At 38.3% G+C, this 21686-nt stretch overlaps 1 protein-coding gene across 9 annotated transcripts in view; it reads right to left on the bottom strand.

The window, feature by feature from the left end:
* C4H4orf50 (chromosome 4 C4orf50 homolog) overlaps positions 1 to 21686 on the bottom strand; it is a 79579-nt gene that overhangs the window by 24423 nt on the left and 33470 nt on the right. For 5 of the 9 annotated variants that reach the window (XR_003398195.1, XR_003398190.1, XR_003398191.1 and 2 more), the window contains 3 exons: positions 20978 to 21220; positions 19463 to 19870; positions 3230 to 3354 (listed from right to left, as the gene is read on the bottom strand). Coding sequence is in view for 3 of the 9 variants with exons in the window: in XM_026846677.1 (XP_026702478.1) it covers positions 19484 to 19870; positions 20978 to 21220 (630 nt within the window). In the remaining 6 variants the exon portion in view is untranslated. Of the gene's footprint in view, positions 1 to 3229; positions 3355 to 14811; positions 14824 to 16221; positions 19871 to 20729; positions 20792 to 20977; positions 21221 to 21686 lie in introns of those variants that run through there. The other 4 variants (XR_003398193.1, XM_026846677.1, XM_026846678.1 and 1 more) reach the window with 4 other exon arrangements.

Genomic DNA, 21686 nt, shown 5'->3' with positions numbered 1-21686 from the left:
AAATGTTTTAATATAGGATAGATATTTGCCTTTGGTGATCATGAAGTCTGAGGTGGACATTAAAGGGTGATCTATGTTTCATAGCATCTACTTGATCATGACTTCATTAGATGGACTCAGATGGGAAGTAGATGCTTTGTCAGACTTGGAGACAAGCAACATAAATTCCTCTGTGACCCCAGCACAGCTGTGCTATTCACAAGGCTTACTAGAAATTGTCTTATTAAAGATTTCTAATATCTGATTCCAAGCCCGTCTGCAGATTCACACCCACCAATGACTGCAGAAAGGCAACCAGAGACAGCAATATATATGTAAAAATTTAAAGTGCAGGCTAACTGTATTAAGCTAAATCCTATAGTCATTAGTCTTCTTCCCCTCCTTCCCACATGCATATTTAGGTAACCGACTTGCTTAAGCATCTTTAAATAATTAAGTGTCTTTAGCATTCAGGTAAATCCTATGTTATTTTCAAGCAAAAGGTAAATTTCCAGGCTTTCATAGGAAGCTACCAGCTCAGTCTGCCTGTGCCTGTGTTACAGAAAGACATAGGAATAACTCCTACTTGACTCAGTGTTTCTTGCATAAATAAAGTGGCACATGTTCCTGCCAGCTTCTCTCTGCTTGGGGCTCTGTAGATATAACCAAAGCCTCTTTTAAGTCAGTGTCTACCTATTCAGTCCGTTCAGTTCAGTTTGTGCCATTTGGATTCAATTTCAGTTTTGCATAGCAAGGTGCAACTTAATCCCGGAAGCAATGGATTCCGAGAGGACTGCTCAAAGAATCAGCTCTTAGTATAATGCTGAGCAAGGGCTTCAGCCATGAAACTACAATTTCTGCTTGAAAAAAAACCCTCATGAGTACCACAGTATAAATGCTGATCAAACAAACCAGACACAAACCTACAACAACTATAAGCAATAATAATTCTTCAACCACTGTCTTAGTATGATGAAACACAACCAATTTGAACAGCCTAAAGAGCTGTTCCTCTGTGTGTGTGTGTATGTACAGAGATCCTTCTTAAACCAAAGTTACAGAAATTATAGTATTATGGAAATTGTTCTTAATAAAGAAAATGGGACTACCATTGCCTTTAATAAGGCAGGATCAAGCCCTTCTTAAGATAAAAACAACATTCCTTTGAGAGTTCTGGAGTCATTTTAGACAAAATATGCACAAATCCAAATGACAGAATGACTAGGAGTCACTACTGACAGACATTACACTCATTTGGATTACGTTTGGAGAACTGGAAAGGGCAAGAAAGACATATATTTAAAATTAATTATGCATAGGAAGATGTGGAAGAATTGCAAAGACTACATAATTTCAAACTACAGATAATAGTGGCAGAATATCCTGTGTACTCTTAATATTGCATCTATACCAAAGTAGTATAAAGAAGAGAGTGTACTGGATTTATATATTGATAATAGAATGCATTTTCAATAGTTATTGGAAAGGAATTTCACTTTTCACAAGGAAAAAAGCAGCAAATGGTCCCGAATCAGTCAGCACACGTGTTGGTTAAAATGAGCACATATCTAGACCCAGGTGAGCAGCAGCAAGTACTGCCTCCTGCCCAGGCAGTCGTCAGGAGCTATGAGAAACGGTTAACAGTACTGTAGGGTCTCTGAAGGGAGTGAAACGGGGAAGGGCCATAATGGAGCAGACAGAGCAAATGTTGAACTTACTGTGAAAGTTCAGGAAACTCATTTGTGATAGGGGAAGATGGAGCAGCAGGTAGGAAAGAAGTACTCGGACTCTCATAATGAATCCAGTAGCATGTGTCCTCCATTAATAGTAATGCAAGTGTTCAGACAACCAAAGGGTCAAAATATGGACTATGAACTCTCATTTTTGTAGAAAAGTATCTCCTTCAAGCCTATGCAAGTTTTCAATAGCTGTATCAATGTAAGTTATTGTATCTATCGATGAATATAGGATTCCTGCATCTCTTGGGTAATCAGTCTGGCACCTTTCACAAGCATTAAATCCATTTAGAATCATAAAATCATAGAAGTATTTAGGCTGGAAAAGACCTTTTAGATCATCAAGTCCAACTGTCAACCTAGCGTTGCCAAGTCCACCACTAAACCATGTCCCTAAGAGCCACGTCTACATGTCTTTTAAATACCTCCAGGGATGGCGACTCAACTACTTCCCTGGGCAGCCTGTCCCAGTGCTTGACAACCCTTTTGGTGAAGAAATTTTTCCTGAAAATTTTTCCTGATATCCAATCTAAACCTTCCCTGGTACAACTTGAGGCCATTTCTTTTTGCTCTATAACTTGTTATTTGGGAGAAGTGACAGACACCCATCTCATTACAACCTCTTTTCAAGTAGTTGCAGAGAGCAATAAGGTGCTCCCCCAGCCTCCATTTCTCCAGGCTATTTACTACAAATAAATACATTTTCCATTAAAATTACATGTCGACTTTGAATACATTTACTTGTATTCAGTAAAACTTAATTTATCAACTCTCTTCCTGACGTGAGAAGATCCAGTTCTTAGTGCACTGCCCTTGGGTTTAGAACAGACTTTGATACCCTGGTTTGCTACAGACTATGCATGACCTTGGATTTAACCTCTCTGTACCTCAATAAAAGATAAAGCTCCTGTATCTTAAAGGCATAGTGAAAGGGGAACTAAGTTTAAGAGTGTGGGGAATATTGAATGTGATCAAAGCAAGAATTACATAGTTCATCAACAAATAGTTGATACAAATTGTATGACTCAGCAACAGTGTACAACCCAAGTCCTATCTAAATCCAAGTGATGGACCAGAACCAATAAGGAGCAAGAAATCTAGCCTTCTAGAGTGAATAAGAAACATAATTAAACTTGGTGTTTCAGTTAAAAATATAATAATTATATTAAGGCAAATTTTAAATAGTTGATTTTTAAACTATCCTGAGGACATATATTTCTATTTAGTTTGCTGGCTTATTTTGGGGGTGGTTTTTGTAAGGCAGCAGAATAGATTATATGTCAGTGACCATTGTGCAAAAAGTGTCAGCTCTGCATTTGTCATTAGAAATGGTTATACTGATTTTATTGAGTGTTTCAAGATCGATGTGCTGTAGCTGAAAATTAACACTCCTAAAAGTTAGCATACAGGATTTTCTCTAATGAAACTATAAAAAAAAAAGGATAAAAATGAAATAAAACTTATTTGATGTCATTTGAGATAAGCCACTAAATGTTCAGTTGTGTTGAACCTACCCGGTATTCTGCAGTTAAAGTCATATTGCAATGTTCTGATTCATCATCACCTCTCTGAACCAACCATCAGGCTGTCTCTTCCCACTGTTTAATAACGTAGACCAAACCAACTGGCAAACTCATCCCTGGAGAGAAAACAAAAAAACATACAGCAAAAATACTATTTTTATTAGCTTTCCAAGACACTGACATACTGTAAGTGCACACACTGGAGCTTTTATATTTTTTTTAGTGAGGAAAGTCAATTTAACAGTGTCCCCAGTTCAGCACAACATTTCATCTGAGTTCTTAATAGTAAGTCAATTGTTAAAACCCTGGTCAATATAGCATTCAAGTTACAATGCAATCAGCACATGCTTTCATTGCTTTGGTTTAACAGGGACAGAGCTTTCTAATATCAACTCTTCCTTATCAATACTGTGAATTTCCCTATTAATTCTATATTTTGGAGATTAGCAAAACATTAACAGTTACTCATCTCAGTCACTATCTTCTGCATTAGCTAGGCAGACTAATAAAATTTTCATTAAAATATTGGATCATATGTGGTAGTAAAATTACTTCAGTGAAAGAAAACTTCTATTTAACACACAAAACAGTGAACGAAAAGAAGCAGGTGTAATAGTATAGTATGGAAAAAAAAGACATTATCTGAAAAAATAACTGCTAAATTCTCAAGGCAGGAATCTGAGAAAAACCACACTCAACCAGAAAACAGTGACTGGGGTTTTTTTAATATTCAACAGCAGAATGAGACTCTGGGCATTTTGGTGTACAAATGTGTCTTAAAGACATAAAGACTCTGAAGGTTCTTTCAGAATGGGTAGCAACTGAAAAAGGAAGAGGAAGCATGAAGATGTTAATTGTGCATACACAGCTTTAAAGAGCTGACAAGAAGGGACTCTCATTCTGGTTTTCCTGTTTACTTTGCCTTGGTCTGTAGTGACTTGAGATAATAATTTGTGAAGTTGAGGATTTCTGGAGTGCAAAGTACTTTGGAGTTGTAGAGGAGACAGAACACGATAAATGTCAAATATATCAAATGGAAGCACTTTTCTGGAATAGAAAAGAAATGGTATTTATTTCCTAACTTAGTCCACCTTCCCACTACCTATCATTGCCTGATTTGTCTTAAAAGCTCTGATAAGGAACACAGCTTGCTGTATTAGTCATACTTCCAAAAGTTTTGTCTGTGTGCTGGAATTGACCCAGTGAGTACTTTCTCTTACTTAAAAAAAAAATAAAAATAAAAGTATCCATTTACACTAAAACCTCTAATTTTAGAGAAGAAAGGCTTTAGGACTTTTCAAAAATGTTTACTCTGTGTTTGACCTGAAATAGCTTTGGAAACTTGAGTCCAAAAGCTAACAGTAAACAAAGCTGCTGTTTGCTAGATAGGTTCTGGTGCAAACCTTACACTGTACAGTGAAGACTGATTCTTGGGTAGAAGTACATCTAAGGGGAGAGGGAAACAAGGAATTGCAAGAGCCAGCATGCACTAATTGATAACAGGTTCATAACAAGGTGGTTCTTAACATGTAATTAAGTGATGGTCCTCCTTTCCATGGTATACTGCAAATGCAAAAAGTTTATGAGGGTTTGAGAGAGACTTGACAGCCTAATAGAACAAAAATCCATCAAGGTTCCCTGAATGAATAGAAACCAGCTCAGCTTCTGGAAATCCTTGAACAGCAAATTATGAAAGCCCTGGAGAGCATGTCTGCCCCCTTCTCTTCCTCAAGGTATCTGCTTTCAGATGCTAGCTCTTTTTTTAATGGATCTTCCTTTTCTGTTCACAGACATATTTCTATCCTTCTACCCACAAGCAAGTTTCCATTCTCTAAGCATAAGAAGCAACATAACAATTTGGTTATTTGCCCTCACTAGTTGTGTTCTAGTGTATGCCTGCAGAATACATGAGGATGTAAACTTGCAAGTAAGAATAAAGCAAAATTATGTTTAACATAACTACATCAATAACTTGAATGCTGTAACTTAGTTGCTCAAAGGATGTCCACACCTTTTGCCAGCAGTAGTCGCTATTGTCTCACAACAAAAGGGTCCAAAAAAGACTTCAAGGCATTAAATAAATTCTTAATGATGCTTCCCACTTTAATAACTTATTAAGGGCATAGATATTAGCTAGATCCAACTGTCACACACCACCAAGATTGAAAAAGCCATGAACAATCTGGATAAAATCTTAAAGGGCACAAAGAGAGCTCTAAGGACTCTGGTAAATGAAGGAAATCTCAGCTGGCTGTTTAAGATGTGTTAGCTAACCAGATATTAATTCTGTCTCATTTAAAGCTACTTTTGGAGGAGGAGAAAAAGAAAATCCACAACCACATAAGAAGTGACACAGCAGTAACAAACATCATCTCTCTCCATGCGAAACAAGGTATTGTATTTGTCACAGCTAATTTACAAAAAGGCTGTCAACTGAAAACATATGTCATCTCCGGGTTTCCTCAACAGCTAGGTGAGTAAACAAAACGCATGGGAATTCCTGCCTAGACAACATCTGTTTCTTCATTTTGACCCATTCCTTCTCACCTCCGCTCAGCACCTGGGCTGCACGCAGCTGGGCACATGTACTTCCCCATCTGAGTCAGCCCACCTGAAGACTTCTAATCCTGGCTGTGTGCTTGTGGAGGGACAAAGGCCTCCAGCATGGCAAGACTTAATTTCACATGAAAAATCTGGGCATTAACTGGCTCAGTCATGAGTTCTTGGAACTCTGGGGAACAGAAGGACACATCCTCCTTTTTTTCCCTTTTTAAAGAATACCCTAATGCTTCATATGACATTTGCTTCTTAAAATGCACTCATAAGAAATCTAATAAAAATATTTTTTTTCCTCTTTATAATCACTACATGAACAACATACATGTAAAACAATCTAGAATATTTCTGGTGTTTTCCTCCTTCAAGAAACTGAAAATGCTCCAAGGAAACACCAATTTGACAAAAGACAAACAATTACAGTTATGTACATTATATGGGTCATTTAACAGCATAAAAAGCCCTCCATCACTGGAGGAAGTTGTTTGTATCCTTTCTACAAATCATAATATTTCTGGATTTAACTATACTTTACTGAAGAATTAAATATGTGCTAAAGAATTAAGAATATAAGCAGATTCTTAAAACATAATAATCAGAATTGAGAAATGGGGATTCACCTTCAAATCTTTTCTCTGCTTGACACACATTTGTCTGTTTTCCTTCTGGTCCTTCCCCCTCAACAGAACCTCATCTCTTTTTCCACCAACTTCTGTTTCTGCTCCTGGATGAATTCTTGTTTCTAACATCTCTTCCCTTACATCTTTTACCTCTCCCTCCTCACCTCCTTTAAAGTGCGTATGAAAGAAACACCTTTAGTCAACGCAGCCTGCCAGGCTTAAATCCTTAGTAATTTCACTGTGGCTTGTGGACTTAATGAATAATGAGACCCCATGTCACCAGAGACCTGACCAACTCTCTTTTTCATCACCTCCTGTCACCATGAGAGTTTACAAGCACTCCTGAAGAAAATGGACAGCCAAGATGGCCTGGAATTAAGGCTAAATCCCTTATTTCTAGCCACAAAAAAAATCTCAAAACTTCTCAGCAGAAAGATCTGGTTTCACTGTACTGGGAAAACCTTGTGTCTGGGGAGCTGGTAGGCAAGATGTGGTGGGATTCCCCTTCCCATACAGGAAGCATAACAGATGCAGGCTGCAAAAGACCTGAGCGCCTTCCTATCAGCTGCCTGTGACATGATGCTGTTCACCAGTGCAGACTGTTAAAGGTCAGAACAATAAAAAAAATATTTTCTGGAACTTAGGAATTGTGCTTGTCTTTTGGATTGCACCACCCAAACACAAGCGTTATGCCCTGGACTCTAAAGAGAGTTTGAAGAAACCCACCATGTAAGCAAGCAGTGAGAGCTTACTCTCTTAGGTTACTTCTGTCCAGTCTGAACATTAACAAGCAGCAAGGACAGTGGAAAAAAATTAAGCACTGAAATCCAAAATTCAGAACTCTCTGACAAAATATGTGATTGCCAAGGCACTGAAATCCTCAGCATCAGGACCTAACTGAACTTTAACTGAATCAGTCTAAGCCTCCACTGACATTGGAGCGTAATCATCCTTCACAGACTTCTTTAGATCACACAAGTATTTGCAAGCTAGAGATCTCAATTTACAGCTGTTTGATAAATATGAAAATTAGTAACAATTACAGGTGAAAAATGCTAAGGAGCAATTGCTGCTGAAATTACAGCTCTGGTGCTGATTAAGCACATTTGGAAGCTATTCATGCTCTCATAAATCTGATGTATGAGTGGCAACATTCACTGGTAGAGCAAATGAGTATCACCGGCAGCAACAAAAGGCTGTTTTAACTCTGAACCATTCTGTGGATTAATTTCCAGTAGTTTTCACATCTACAACAGCAGCATCCACTGGGGGTGCTGGGCATGATCAAGCAAAACTCAAATTCACTGCAGAGACCCCAGCAAGTCACACCAAACCAAGGAAGACAGAATAAGCAGTACCTAGGGACTACTAGTAAGAAGAGGATGAAGGAGATGTGGCCCTAAGAAAAAAATCAGGCTCTAAGTCATGCCTTTTTCTTCATTTTTTGTCTTTTTCCTTGACTCCATGCAGTCACACAATACTCCGTTACTGCAGGACTACATCACATGGGTTTGCTAAGGGAAAAAAAATCCAAGCTTGTCTTTCATAAAGAAAATGGGGCTGTCCTCTTAAACTCAGCAAAGCAGCAATTCCTACTGTTCCTTCCTGCTTTTATGCATATGCACAGAGATTTCATTACTTTTTCAAAGGTTTTATACACTAGAACTTAAAAAAAAATCATGATGCAGAGGAAAGAATCACTTTTCAAATAAAAGTATTCCAAGGACAAAGCACCAGTGCCTACATGCTTATTGCACTTGGGTACTTCATGACATTTTGGGTGACAGGAATTCATGCTGGAATGACTGTGCTCAACGAGGGGAGTAGGATGCAGACCTTGCTGCCAACCCAGACTGGAGTAGCTCTGATGTATCACCTCTGATATACAAGTCTTCTTGAAAGCTAATCAAAGGGCCCACACAAAAAGAACACAAATAGGAAAAAAGAGCTAGAAATGCACAAAATCCAGTAGTCCCAGGAAGGGGCAAAAATGCAGCATCAACCAGTGTCACCTCATTATACCAAGAAGAGTTTCTCTTTGGTTAGCCAAGATGACATTACAATTATAGTGATTCTTTTAACATTTAGAATACTTTACTGTTCTAGAGGGGTAATCCTGAGACAGAACTTGCTTAATTTATGACAGAGATTCCATGACTCAGATCCCATGATAGTAGGGAGTCACACTTGCAGACCTGTATGCCTCCAGCATCATCAGGGCCAGAGGAACAATGATTATTCAGGTATTCGTACTGCTCTCTTACTTTTTGCTCCCTCAAGCAAAGTTTCTTTTGTTTCAGTAAATTAACTGGCACCTGTCTATACAGAATAATGGGGATCTTTCCCCTCCCTCATTGATTTCTGGAGAGAAGGAAGAAAAAAAAAAAAAAAAGAGGACATTCAATCTCCATTCCAACCAACCCAGGAATTAAGACTGCTTAGAGGGTCTGAATAAAATGAAAGATGAACAACATGTTTGTTAGATGTAATAATGTATGTCCATATGGAAGGAATAGCTAAACTGTACTTTCCCATGAAAGAAACTGAACAGATTGCCTAGAAATAGGCATCTCCTGTTCCCTTTACTCAGGGAAGCAAATGCCATCCAGATGGAAATTATCAAATGGATCAAACAGCTACATCTTATTCCCAAATGATCTTTGTTCTACTTATCACTCATTATATGAGGAAAACTCTTCTTCCTATAGCCCAAGTGCAGTCAAGAGAATATTATTTATTGTATGCTCATTTAAAATATTCTGTATCGAAGGTTTCCCTGATGAGATATTGATCTTGTCACACAAAATAGGGGAGAAGAAAAGTGTTCTTCCTAATGGGAACATTCATTTAAGATCTCTGGATTCTGTTAATTCCCATTAAGTCCAAGATGTGACTGAAGATTACACTGTCCTTGTAGCAGAGCAGTCAACTCTGCAGCCAGTTCCTGATGCTCAGGGCGACAAAAAGCCGTCTCAACAGTCCTGTCACTTGACAGGCTTTACAAAGGTGAATGCTACCATGTCCCTTGAAACCACCTTGAGGTTCTTCAGCTACTTTTACTTATACTCTCCCATTGGTAAATATTTCAGCTGGAAATTTTCATTGAATAAAAATAAACTTTAAAAATCACAGAGAATCCTCATCTTTGGCCTTATATGATTATATATGGTGTGTATAGTCAAATTAAATAATTTAGGGGACATTTTCAAAGACATAAGAGGAGTTAGTCATTGACTAAAATGGAAAGACAATGAAATCTGGATACCTAATGCCTTCTTACAACTTTGAAAAATCTCCGTAACATTTTATGTGGTAAAAACCATATTTGTTAAAGCCTATCTTCCTGATTATGTTTATGGATGTTTCTTTCTTATCCTATTGAGTTATATAAGCTCTGGCTATATGTTTTTTAATGGGTTTTTTTAGCCTAAAAATCTTCAGCAGCACAGATACAAGTCTTTTATGAGGGCATAAAACTGTTAACAGCTGTGGCTGAATGACAGGATTAGATCAAGAGCATCTAATTTAACCGGGTCATGTAACACTACCTTTTATTTCACATTAATCATTGAACATGAGTTCAGCTTGTGTCATAGGTCTATGAGGTGAGCCTATAAATTAGGCAATAAATTAGAAGTTGATTTTTTAATGGTGTGGTCATTAACAGATAACTCTGAGTTCAGCTGCAGCAATCCAAAAATACCAAGAATCCCACAGCTTCACATGCAGGAGGCAGCCATGCAGCTCCCAGGGCCTGAAGTACATGTAACTGATGTTTTATTCTCTTGAGTGTCGATGGATTGGTATCAGCTTTGCAGTAGCTGGGGATGCAATGACTTGGCTGCCAAAGGAAAACACTCTGGGTGCACTGACTGTGGGAGCAGTATAAAGTCCCTGCCAAGGGACAGAAGGGAGGGGAGACCCCTATGCAAAGAGGTCCAATGTAAAACACACAGATGGAAATGTAATTCTTTCCACTGATAATCAAGAAGGAGATTGGCAAGATTCAGACATTTTTTTACAACACTGTGACTTGGTAATTAGTCCCAAAACAATCATTCTGGAGCAGGAAGGAGCCCCCGATGTTAAGCTGCCAGAGTATCTGGCTGAGATGTGCAAAACAATATATTGCTATGACCTCTGTTCAACTGAGGGCTCAAAAGCAGTAAAACATAATAGGACATATATCATGACATTTCAAATAAGTCTTACAGACAAGACAACCTCTTCTGAGGAAAAATCTAGGCTAGGAAATAAAATACAAATGTTTTTACATTCAGAAATGGTCAGATTTATCCACAACATGTTATTACTCCTAATAATACTGCTAAAGCAATTGTCTTATTCATATCCCATTTGTCTATAAAAGACTTAATTTAAAATGTACTCCAGTACTGCAGAAGAAAGTATGTTTATCTCAAACCAGAAAAGGAGTGTTTATTTTCATGCTAGAGTTTAGAATTTTTTTTTTCCCAAGGACTGCTATTAAACTAAGGCAGAGCTTTCTTCTCAAAATAGTTTATTAAACTGAACAATGTGTTTCGACAATCATATTACTCTCTTCCCAGCATACAGTTTGCCAGTGCAAAGAGCAGCGCTCATTCTTAGCAGACATGTCGTCTTCCAGACACTTGCAGAAATTTGAGCAATTGTTTTTAAATTCGGAGCAGCAGAAACTACTTCCCTCTTTTACACACTATAAAGCTCGTAAGGAAGCGTACCAACAAGGATTTGTTTTAATATCACCTTAGTTAGGACACAGAAATTAAGAAAAAGAACACAAAAGAGGTCAGAAGCCCTCTAAAGGAAACGCATATGCTTATGTGATTTCCCAGAAGAATGGCAGTGCTGCAGGTACTAATCCACTGAAGAAAACTCTCTGCAGCTTGAGCTGAATCCATGTGTTTGAATACACTATTTTATAAGTTGTTGCCCTCTCCTGGATTGCCCTATTTGACATATTCAAGGGGAAGCACACACAACTAAAGAGGAGTGCACAGTTCACAGATGAAGAACAGTGAATCCAGCTTATTTTTATGCAAAAGCTCCCGAGTATTAGCCCTAGACCCAGCATATGCTCAGTGTCTCATTTGATGAATGCTGTTTCTGATCTCCCAGGGCCTCAGGAGAATTTGTCAGGTCAACAAGGCTTCAGATCTACATACACATTTTATTTCCTGTTTAATATATATATAAACTGGTACCTAAACTTCTTACATTGAATCCAACAGAGTTGGTGACTATAAAGTAAGACAAAACTATGTAATTAATCCAAGACATAAGTAAAAAGTAAAACCCCTCAGGAAGAACATTCAAAAAAAGATCTAGAACAACACAAAAGAGAGGTTTCCAAGTGTTAATGTCCCTTATCTCTTATGAGAAGGTTAGTTCAGTGTTCAGAGCAGTCACCTAGGACACAGGAGGAAAACTGCAAGTCTTTGTCCTGCTAGGCACTACCATGAGCAAGTCCCATACGACCCTGATCACATTTCCTACTAAAGTACTTTGGATGGGAATCACCTTCCCTTTCTTCTGCAGTGCAGACTTGACATCTGAGACAGTCCCTCTCCACTCATCCTTACAGTCAGTGAGCTGACAAGGCGCTTACAGAGTGCAGATCAACTTGCCTATTTTAGACCTATGTTATGATGAGATGAATCCTGTCCTGTAGATCAAGTGCTGATTTCTCTTCATGACTGACAGAGACCCCAGAAAAATCACTCAGACTTATACATGTTCCAAGGAATCCCACTCCCTAGAGCATGAATTAAGCTTAGTTCCTAAACACAAAATAACTCCCTGCCTGGGAGACAGACACCTGACAGTCACTGCTGTGAAGGTCTGCAGTGTTGGCTGAGTTGTAAACAATAAAGAGTTTAATTCTGTAGCCTAGTAAAAATGTCGTGTCACCTGAGAAGAACCAGGAAATACTGAGTCAACTGTCTGTCCACATGCAAAAATCAGTGCAAATCCCAGTCTCACAGAGACAGTTAATAGGGCGACTACAGGAATGTGATGTTCTGAGAAAGATGCAGATGTCAGATATAAAAAGCAGTGATTTTTTCTGGCTCTCCTAAGCATCATCACACAATGTATTTCTGTTCTGAACCCAGCTCAAACCACCTAACATTGGGATACTTGTCCACACCAACTGCAGCTTTATTTCTTTGGTTTCAAAAACCTTAAGAGGTTATTGCCTCTGATACCCTCTCCAACACTCAGGGTCAACCACCTGTCACATACCACTATTTCCCCAGAACTTCATGCAGAGCTCCCTCTGTGGTCATTTGCTCTTTTGCAGATTCACTTTGACAGAAATTATTTTAGAGATTTATTGCTTGAGCAGCCACACTGACAGATTTGAGGAGACAGCAATTTCTGTTTGTGGATAGGAGGCAATGGGGCCGTGATGAGCTATGAGAGTTAAATCAGAGAATGAAAACCTCTGCAGCCATCCTAAAAAATCCCAACATGACCAAGACCTCTACCTCCCAGCTCAGACTTGGGAATTGTCCTCCATGAGACCATGTCTTAATTTAGTGTTGATAACACTCACTGTGCTCTTAATTAAAACTCTTTACTTGGACCCTGTCTTCTCTACACTTCTGTTCACCAGCTATAGGATACAGACAGTATACTTCTACCTTGCAAAATGATGAGGTATCCAGATCTTATAGTAGCCATATAAAGTGGATCTGTTATTTATTTCTGCCCAGCTCATGTACATCAACCTCTCTGCTCATCCATAAACTGTCATTTGCAAAAGATCCTCCATCCACAAATGTCTCTAATTAACTGTTCATTCAGAAGTCAGATCATCGTGGTGATCATATCCAGTACAGAAAAGGTGCATACAATTGTAAGGGTGGCATAGATGAGCAGAGCACAGTCCCTTGCTATCCACAAAGCAGCTACATGACGGAGTGCATATTCTCCTACAAATCAGCTCCTCTAAGACCAGAACAGTCTCGTGCCCTCAGTCAAAGCTCCCTGCACAGTCATAAACTGCCATCACTCTCCAGCTAGGCAGCCTCATCCCTAGATTTTAAAGCCTACTCACCAGAAGGGACTGTCTGCAGCCAGCTGGAAACAACGATGTGGCTGCTGAGAGACAGAGTCCCCAGCCCACAGATGGGAAAGCAGGGAGGTAGCACCCAGCAGATGGTGGAAGCAAGGGAGGGTAACAGGAGACGGCCACGTCCCCCCATTCTAGCTGCGGCTTCCACTAAGGGTGAGAAAGAAATGTTCATGACTTTCAGCCTTGGAGCCACATTACAAAAATCGACAATGTGCTCCAGGAGCTTCCCACTTAAAGAAAGTTTTGCCAAACAGCCATGCTGAGAGGCCATGGCACTTCAAAGCTTCTCACTCTTGTCTGCACAAGCCCAACCCAAGCAAACTTCAAGGAGTCCTTTACTGAAATTTCCCTTTACTCGGCTCCATGTTCTCGCACCGTGACCAAAAATGCAGTGAATAGGCAGACCAGATAATGTCTTAATTTCTGAGTAGTTGTTGGCTAAATGTTCCCAGTAATCCACCAAATAAAGAAGTCTCTCTCCATCTGCAGATATTTGACCTGATTTACTAATTACTTGAACATCAACACAGTTTCAGTGTCTCAGAAGCCAGGCTACATCTGCTCTGGATCACCAGACTGAAACTGAGCTGCTGTGGCACCCTGGTGTACCTGACCCATCATCTGTAATAAGATCCTCTAGTTTTTTTATTTTTTTTTTTTGCCTCCTCTTTTTTTTTTTTTTTTTTTTTTTAAGAGCTGTTTACTTCACAAGTCATAACTTTTTCTCTCAAGAACTTGACACACTACATTGAGCTTTCCAAAGGCAGATAGGCTATATTGCATGAAATATGAGAGTGGCTACAGTTCAAGCGATATTTAGCAGGGGTGCAAGTGAGTCCAGCTTCCACTGTGAGAGCTTGACATTTTCCCTCGTGGTGTCTAACTCCTACCCAATAAAGATTCAACAGTTTATGCATACAAAAGTAAGACAAAAATGTACTAAAAATATTTTTTACAACCACTGATCTATTTTTTTTTTTCTCTCTCAGCAGCAAAAGAGACAATGGGGAGCTAAACTGCTATAGGGCAAGTGTCCCCCATTGGCCTGGTGCCACTGTTATCTGCACTTGGGCTGACAGGTGGAGCATGCTAGGGAGTTTCCTTCCCACGGAAACTAGTGCATTTGGGAAAGGGAAGACATATTGATACATACCTGGATTTTAACCTGCAGTGGAGTCAAGGTACAACCAAAACTTCCACTGTATAGTCTTAGTTTCCTCTTCATTTAAGGTTTAAATTCAATCTTTAAAATAATAATAATAATAATAATAATAATAATAATAATAATAATAATAATAATAATAATAAATCAGTCTCACCTCATGTCCCTACTTCTATTAGCAAATCCCAATGGAGAGAGGAAAAAAGAAAGAAAAATAAAGAGAGAAAAAGATTTGCAGAAAGTGACTTCTCCCTATTATTTTATACTACCCTTATTTAATCAAACTCCATGCAATTATACATATATAGGCACATAAATATTTTATACTTATTTATATGTAAATGAAAACATTATTCTGTGGTTCACCATTATCCTGACTGATAGGATAAGAAGCACAGACTGGGGAAAGACAATATTCCTAGCTAAATGTAATAGGCCAAGGTTTCTGAAATATTCCATTTTCTGCCCCAGTCCTTCCTGTTCTCTTTATTCCCACAAAAAAGCTACTGCAAGAAAGATGGACTTAAATCAATGCTATCAGCTGCCTGACCTGTGGAGAATACAGTTGTATGAACAGGTGGGAGTTTCTTGGTTTAATCAGGCTTTAAAAGAAAGGTCTGCACTTTAGAAATCCTTCATGCATTATCTGGCTTTAATTAGGAGCTTTAATATCAATTAGCTTAAGGGCTAAATGAAAAGGCTGTTACTAAGAAGATATTAGTGATTTTACAAATCAGAATTCCTACCCCAAAAATTTAAATAGGAATTATTAAGAACTACAGAAAATTTAATCATGGGCAACTTGGTTTTGTTCCGACTCATACAAATATCAGCATGGAACAGGAGTTACCACGAGCTGAGCATCAGATCACATAAAAGCTTTACATAGCATAAGATAAGCAATAGATGGGGAGTGGTAGGCTTCCAGAGCAATCTCTCTGGCATTTTCTGCAAATGTTTCATATCCAGGAGAGCCTAGAGTGGCATCATTTACTTTAAAGACACAATTTTGTTATCTATCTAGTTTCCAGTGACTTTCAAGCCTTCTCCAGCAGACCAGTTCTCAAAGAGGGATGTTCCTTCTGACTACTGATTCTGACCAAACCATGTTTCTAAAATGTAACTGGCAACTGACTTTATCTTTTGAACTTGCATAATGAATTATTGGTGGTTAGGTGAGACTGCATGCACAGGTGAGTGGAGACAAAAATGCAGGGCAAATGATTATTATTTTTTTTAATGAGTGTTATTTTCCTGAAAAATAAGAGGAATAGAAGTAGTCTAATAGAAGAATTGCACAGACTAAAAAGAACTTTCTTAAAATACACATGATCTGTCATTGTAGGTGTTCTGTTTCTTTTCATCGGAACATAAAACCTGACATTATATTCCCTATTTATGACCTCTGCTACCAGAGAAGTGCCAGATAGATAAAGCATGAGTGCACGACAATTATTAGGTTTTTTTTGATTACATAGAACTGTTTGTTCATTGTTGGAAGAAAGTAATGGAATATATATATATATATATATATATATATATTATTTTTTATAATTGTCATAGGAGAATGGATGTTCCTTCCAATGTTTTTTGATTTTCAAATTCGAATTCCTCCTCCAATGGGTATACAAACTACTTTACAGTGCATTTGTAGCCTCAGGTACACAGCGCATTTTCTTTTAAATTTTATCTTTCACACAGCCTTTAAAAGCACTATCACCATTTCAGATTACTACTTCCATGTATTGCATTTATATTCTAAGTAATACTTCTGTTAGAACTAGAGAGAAAAGAGATGACTACTGCCAAATTGAGATATTTTGACTTCAATACTGGGAGTTTAGGTCTAGAAAAAAAGAACTGGGCACATATAGCCTGAATAGGTTAATAGACAGTTGTCTGATGTGAACTATTGATCCTAGCAAATAGTTTTCTGTTTTAAACAAGTTCTTTGTAAGTGAAAGAGTCTGAATGGGAAGCAGGCTCAGTAAGCGTCTGTCGGTAGGAAGCACACTGTTGTCCAGCTTCCTTTCAAGTGTCCTGATCATCCAGTCAAGTACAGATAATGCCATTTGACTCGGGTCCATGGATGACAAACAGCAGCTCATCAGTGATTCAATACAAGTCAATTGTTCATATATATTCTGTAAGCACATTGCTATTGATCATCCTCAATTTCAAAAAAGAAACAAATCATTTACATCTTATGGGGCAATATTAATTATTCTGTATGAGTCATTCATCAGGCTCAGACTCCCAAAGGACCTCAGCTTGGCAGGACACCAATATACGAACCATCTGGCCTACCACTGTACATCCTGAAGCTGGTTTCTGTAAATGACTGTGTTTGAAGAACTCGAAGGACCTTGTTTGATAGTGCAATGCATCATCTAATCTTCTTGTACATCAATTAGTGCATAATTATTTAGCATAATTTGACTATCACTTCTCATTTGCCTATTCAATAGTGGGAAAAAAAGGAGTTGGACATAAGTTTAAAAAAGAAAACTGATCCACCTTTTCTAATGCTGTTGCATGCAGCACTCCAAATGGATTGCTGTTAAATCACCAGCATTCCTCCACTGTGGTGTCTAAAATCTTGCATTTTGACTTAAGGGAAATGAAAAGCAGCTGAAACAGCTGTCCAAAAGACAACTGTGGTATCTGCACACATTTAAACCATGATTTCTAGGAGTAGGAAGAATAGATGTCTTTAAAAATTAAGAACACAAGGGGCTACAGGAATTTAACTGAAATCTGTGATTTGTGAAGCAAAGCTACAAAGTGCCAGTACAGAATACATTAGCATGAGAAATTGCTTGAGTCCATTTTGCATTACAGTCCTCCCACACAGGTAATATGCTTGCAAGTGTCTGTTTCCCCATCTACACCTGTGTGTGTCTGCAGCCCTTGCTCAGGAAATTATTAATTCCAGAAGGAGTAAGAATGGGGCCAAATAACCTAATTAGCTTAAAATGAAGCCTGATATTTTAAAATAAATCACACTTGTCTTTGATAGAAAGGGACTGCACTGTGAAAGGCTTTAACTTCATGGTAAGTTACTACAGACCCAATCACAAAGTAGATAGCTACACTAGGATAACAAAGACTGATATTATTATCTCAGGGTATTATTTTTAATAGTCTTATTATTAGAGCACATTATGATCTGACTTCCAGCCTTAACTTCTAGGCCCTGTATTTTTCTGTGAAAAAGATAAAGCTCCAAAAAAGTTCTTACAAGTGCTAATTCTTAAAACATCATTTTATCAATATGAAAGTTGCCATGTCAAATATTTCCAGTGTTTTTCCACATCAAAATATCTTAAGAAGGCAGCTGGTGGCTGGGTATCAGGTATATCTATCTTCAGAAGTGCTGGCCAGACATTAGGTAGAAGAGAAAGACAGATGAAAGCAGAAACCCAGGTTTTGGAACCTCACTGGTGTCTCCTCTACTTAAGACAGCACTCCCAAACATCACTTCAGGGGCTATTATTCCCCTTGGCATCTGGTGTGTATTTTCTAAAGATATGTTGGATGAACACCAATTCAGTTACTGTTGTAAGCAATTGCACTGCTACCTTAATGAGCAAAGGAAAATGGGTTTCCTGCAATAAAGTGTGAGTGTGTGCATTAATATTTCTTCAAAACCAGTCATTTTGTTTCTGGCTTCCAAAAAGCAGCTTCAAAGTAGTAACATACTATGAACAAACGGGTAATCAGTAGAGGCAGAGGAAAAGCACAGGAACAGTGCCACATATTACTGTCTGTTAAAAATGCCCTTTTCTAATAAAAGTGATTAAAAATAAAGATAGCTGGGACATGTGAATAATGGCGGTTTTCCCAAAGTATTAACTCTGGTTAGTCAGTAAAAATCAATGTTTTAGGGAATATACAACCATGCTCAGTTAAACTTCCCAGAGTCAGCCGGTGATAGTGCACAGCAGCACCTGAACAGACACACTCTCTTCTTCCCTCTCATAACCAGCCTTCATCAAAGGTTTATGCAGCCCAGACACAACTATTTCTGAGCCAGACTCTGAGGAAGAACTGTCACATCTCTGCTAGTGCAGGTGGCCTGGCACAACATCCACTTGTCACTATTGTAGGTGTAGGGGTTTGGCAGCACAGGGTGCAGTCCGAATCATCCATCCCTTCAATGCAGATGTTACTGTACTCGTGATGCCCAAGTGGTCACCTAAAGAAAGTGGTTGGGAACACGCCCAGTAAAACTACTCAAGTTAAGCTGCAATTTGTTACTTAAAAGTAACAATTGAAGGATGCTATTTTACAGATACTACCACCTACAGGAGTATGCTGCTATGTCATCTTAAAAAAAAAATAAAAAATCCCAAGACACTAAAGAAACACTAACAGCAAAACTACCTCCCAATTTCTGTAAAATGGGTTTCTAGGAAGTTCACGACATCACATTTCCTTAGATCTCAGAGGGAACAGTCATGCAAAGCAGGTATTCTTTCAGAACTTGCCACTGCACACTGAAGAAATGAGTTATACCTAAAAGAGTGATTTAATAGATTGTGTTTCACTGTCTCAGTTAAAAGAAAAGCAAATCACAAACAAGAATTGAAAAGAAAATGGGGAGACAGCTCAGCTACTGAAAAATCCAGTGACCTCAAACACTCTTAAGTTTTGATCATAAAAAGTATCACAGCTATTTTTCATGTAAATTCTCCAGTTATCTCAAACTAGTTGCTAGGTCATGCTAACCAGTAAAATATCTTTGTTTTTAAAAACGGTTAGTACTTTTATAACAATGGGAAGATCTCATTGCTATGATCCTTTACCTTGTTTTATTTCTGCGGGTTTTATTCTTTCCCATGCAGCTGATTTCTCCCCACAGGATTTTGACCTTTATTACTTGCTGACAACATGTCTGACAAATAGCTTTTTGCTGTGGTAGCTGAGCTTGAGCCATCTGTTTTTTCTCTAGAGAGCCATGCCTTATTCATAATGGCATTTTTCTGTTTCACTCCCTGGGGAATAGCACCTGCATGCTGATTTCCTATATGACCCCAGAATGCATCATCACATTTCAACAACCGACCCCTCCCCTTCGTGGCCCAGAAAGCACTATGCTCTGGAGGTGCCTGTGCATCCTTCACCCTTGACAGCAGAGGCCAGGGAGTTTCCTTGTGGATCATGGGTAGGTTGCAGTCAGCCTTTGGATTTGAGTTGAAGACAACTGAAGGCATCTGAGCAGGAAAAAAGAAAAGAAAACATAACTTCGGATGTCCCAGTGTGTTGCTGTATGTTATATGGAAAGAGGCCACTCTGTGCCTTGTGGCTGATTTCAGCTGTAGCTTCCCATATAATTGTACAGTAGGCCTGTGTCATGCTCTCACTGGGATTTAATTTAAGCTCATGTGGTGTACATAAAAAAATAATCCCTGAGTTTACAAAGATCAGGACAATCAAAGAGTTACTTGCATTCTGCTCTCCATAATAATTTTCTTTTATGACAGTATTTTCATTGATCCTTTTTATATGTGACTGTGATAGAGAAAATAACCAGGAAACTGGATCTGAACTGTCACATATATCCCCTGGACTAAATAACATGTTGTCAGAATTCTGAGTCACTATTTCTCTGTATAATAAATTTCTTAACTAAAAGAAGACTTCAATATCTTGCATGATTTTTTCAACTATTAATGTCAAAATAAAAAACTATGCTTTTACTTGTTTTATTACATTTATTTGTAGATTAGAGTAATATTGGTAACTACTGTAGTTAACTGGCTCAAGTAATTGCATACTTGAATTTTGTTTCCACACAATTCTGGAGATGTTATGTTGTCTCAGAGAGGGTGACATCTCCTGCGTCTTTAGTTTAGCAGCAGACTGTCACAAATGCAATTGCAATTGATCAGTTCTGTTCTTAACAGGATTCCTGCAGTTAATGGAAATTACTATAACGAGCTTCAGGGCATAGGAATAATTGGATCACTAAAAAAAAAAAAAAAAAGAATTGGAGGAAAAAAAGGTAGGACAAGATCAACATAACAACTTTTTTTTTTTTAAACATCCAAAAATTTTCAAAGATGATCTTACCAGAGAGTACACCATGATGAAAACAAAATCTTTTAATTATTTTTACAAGCTCCAAGCCATTCCTAAACAATGGGGAAGAAAATGCATAATGAAAAACATTAAGCATTTATCATCCTCAGCTTGGTTAAACTAACAATCAGCTGTGCATCTCTGGAAGCAATCATTCAAATATCTATAGTATCTATAAAATGACTTCCAAGAATAATAGATATGACTAAACTAAAAACTATGAGAAAATTTTTACTGACCTGGCAATTTTTGCAATAGTTTTGTCTTAGTTCTGAATGCAAGGATATGATCTTCTCTGGGCTTGTTAATTTTATAGGAGAGCCAGCATACACCTCTGGAGTGATGGCAGGACTGTGGATGCTATCCACCTCTTCCTGAGAGTTTGCAGGTATTGACCCAGTCATCCCATTCACTTTGACATATGTCTCATGATCCTCTGGTTGTCCAGTGGCCTGTGAAATGTCTGTGGAAGAAGGCAGCATCTGCAAGAGAAAATCTAACTTTAAGAAATGCAAGCTAGATGAAGTCCTCCAACAGTTTATTTTGGATTAGTGGAAGCCACTTGGATGAATTCATTACAATAAATGTTCACAGAAATTAAATGTAAATAAGCTACATCTACCAAAATAGGAAAAATATAATATACCAATTATTTTAAATGTGAAGCATTCCTGCATCTGTCTAAAAAGGAATCCTGTATTCATCAACTCTTAGAATCACAGAATCATTCAGGTTGGAAAAGACCCTTGGGATCATCAAGTCCAACCATCAGCCCTACTCTACACAGTTCTCCCCTACGCCATTTCCCCCAGCATCTCATCTAAACAACCCTTAACTTAAACACATCCAGGGATAGTGACTCCACCACCTCCCTGGGCAGCCTATTCCACTGCCTGACCACTCTCTGTGAAAAATTTTTTCCTAATGTCCAGTCTGAACCTCCCCCGT

Source organism: Athene cunicularia (assembly GCF_003259725.1).
Source record: "Athene cunicularia isolate RWA chromosome 4 unlocalized genomic scaffold, athCun1 chr4_part1, whole genome shotgun sequence".
Classification (NCBI taxonomy): domain Eukaryota; kingdom Metazoa; phylum Chordata; class Aves; order Strigiformes; family Strigidae; genus Athene; species Athene cunicularia.
Note: the sequence above shows the minus strand (reverse complement) of the source record. Positions and strands in the feature narration are given on the sequence as shown.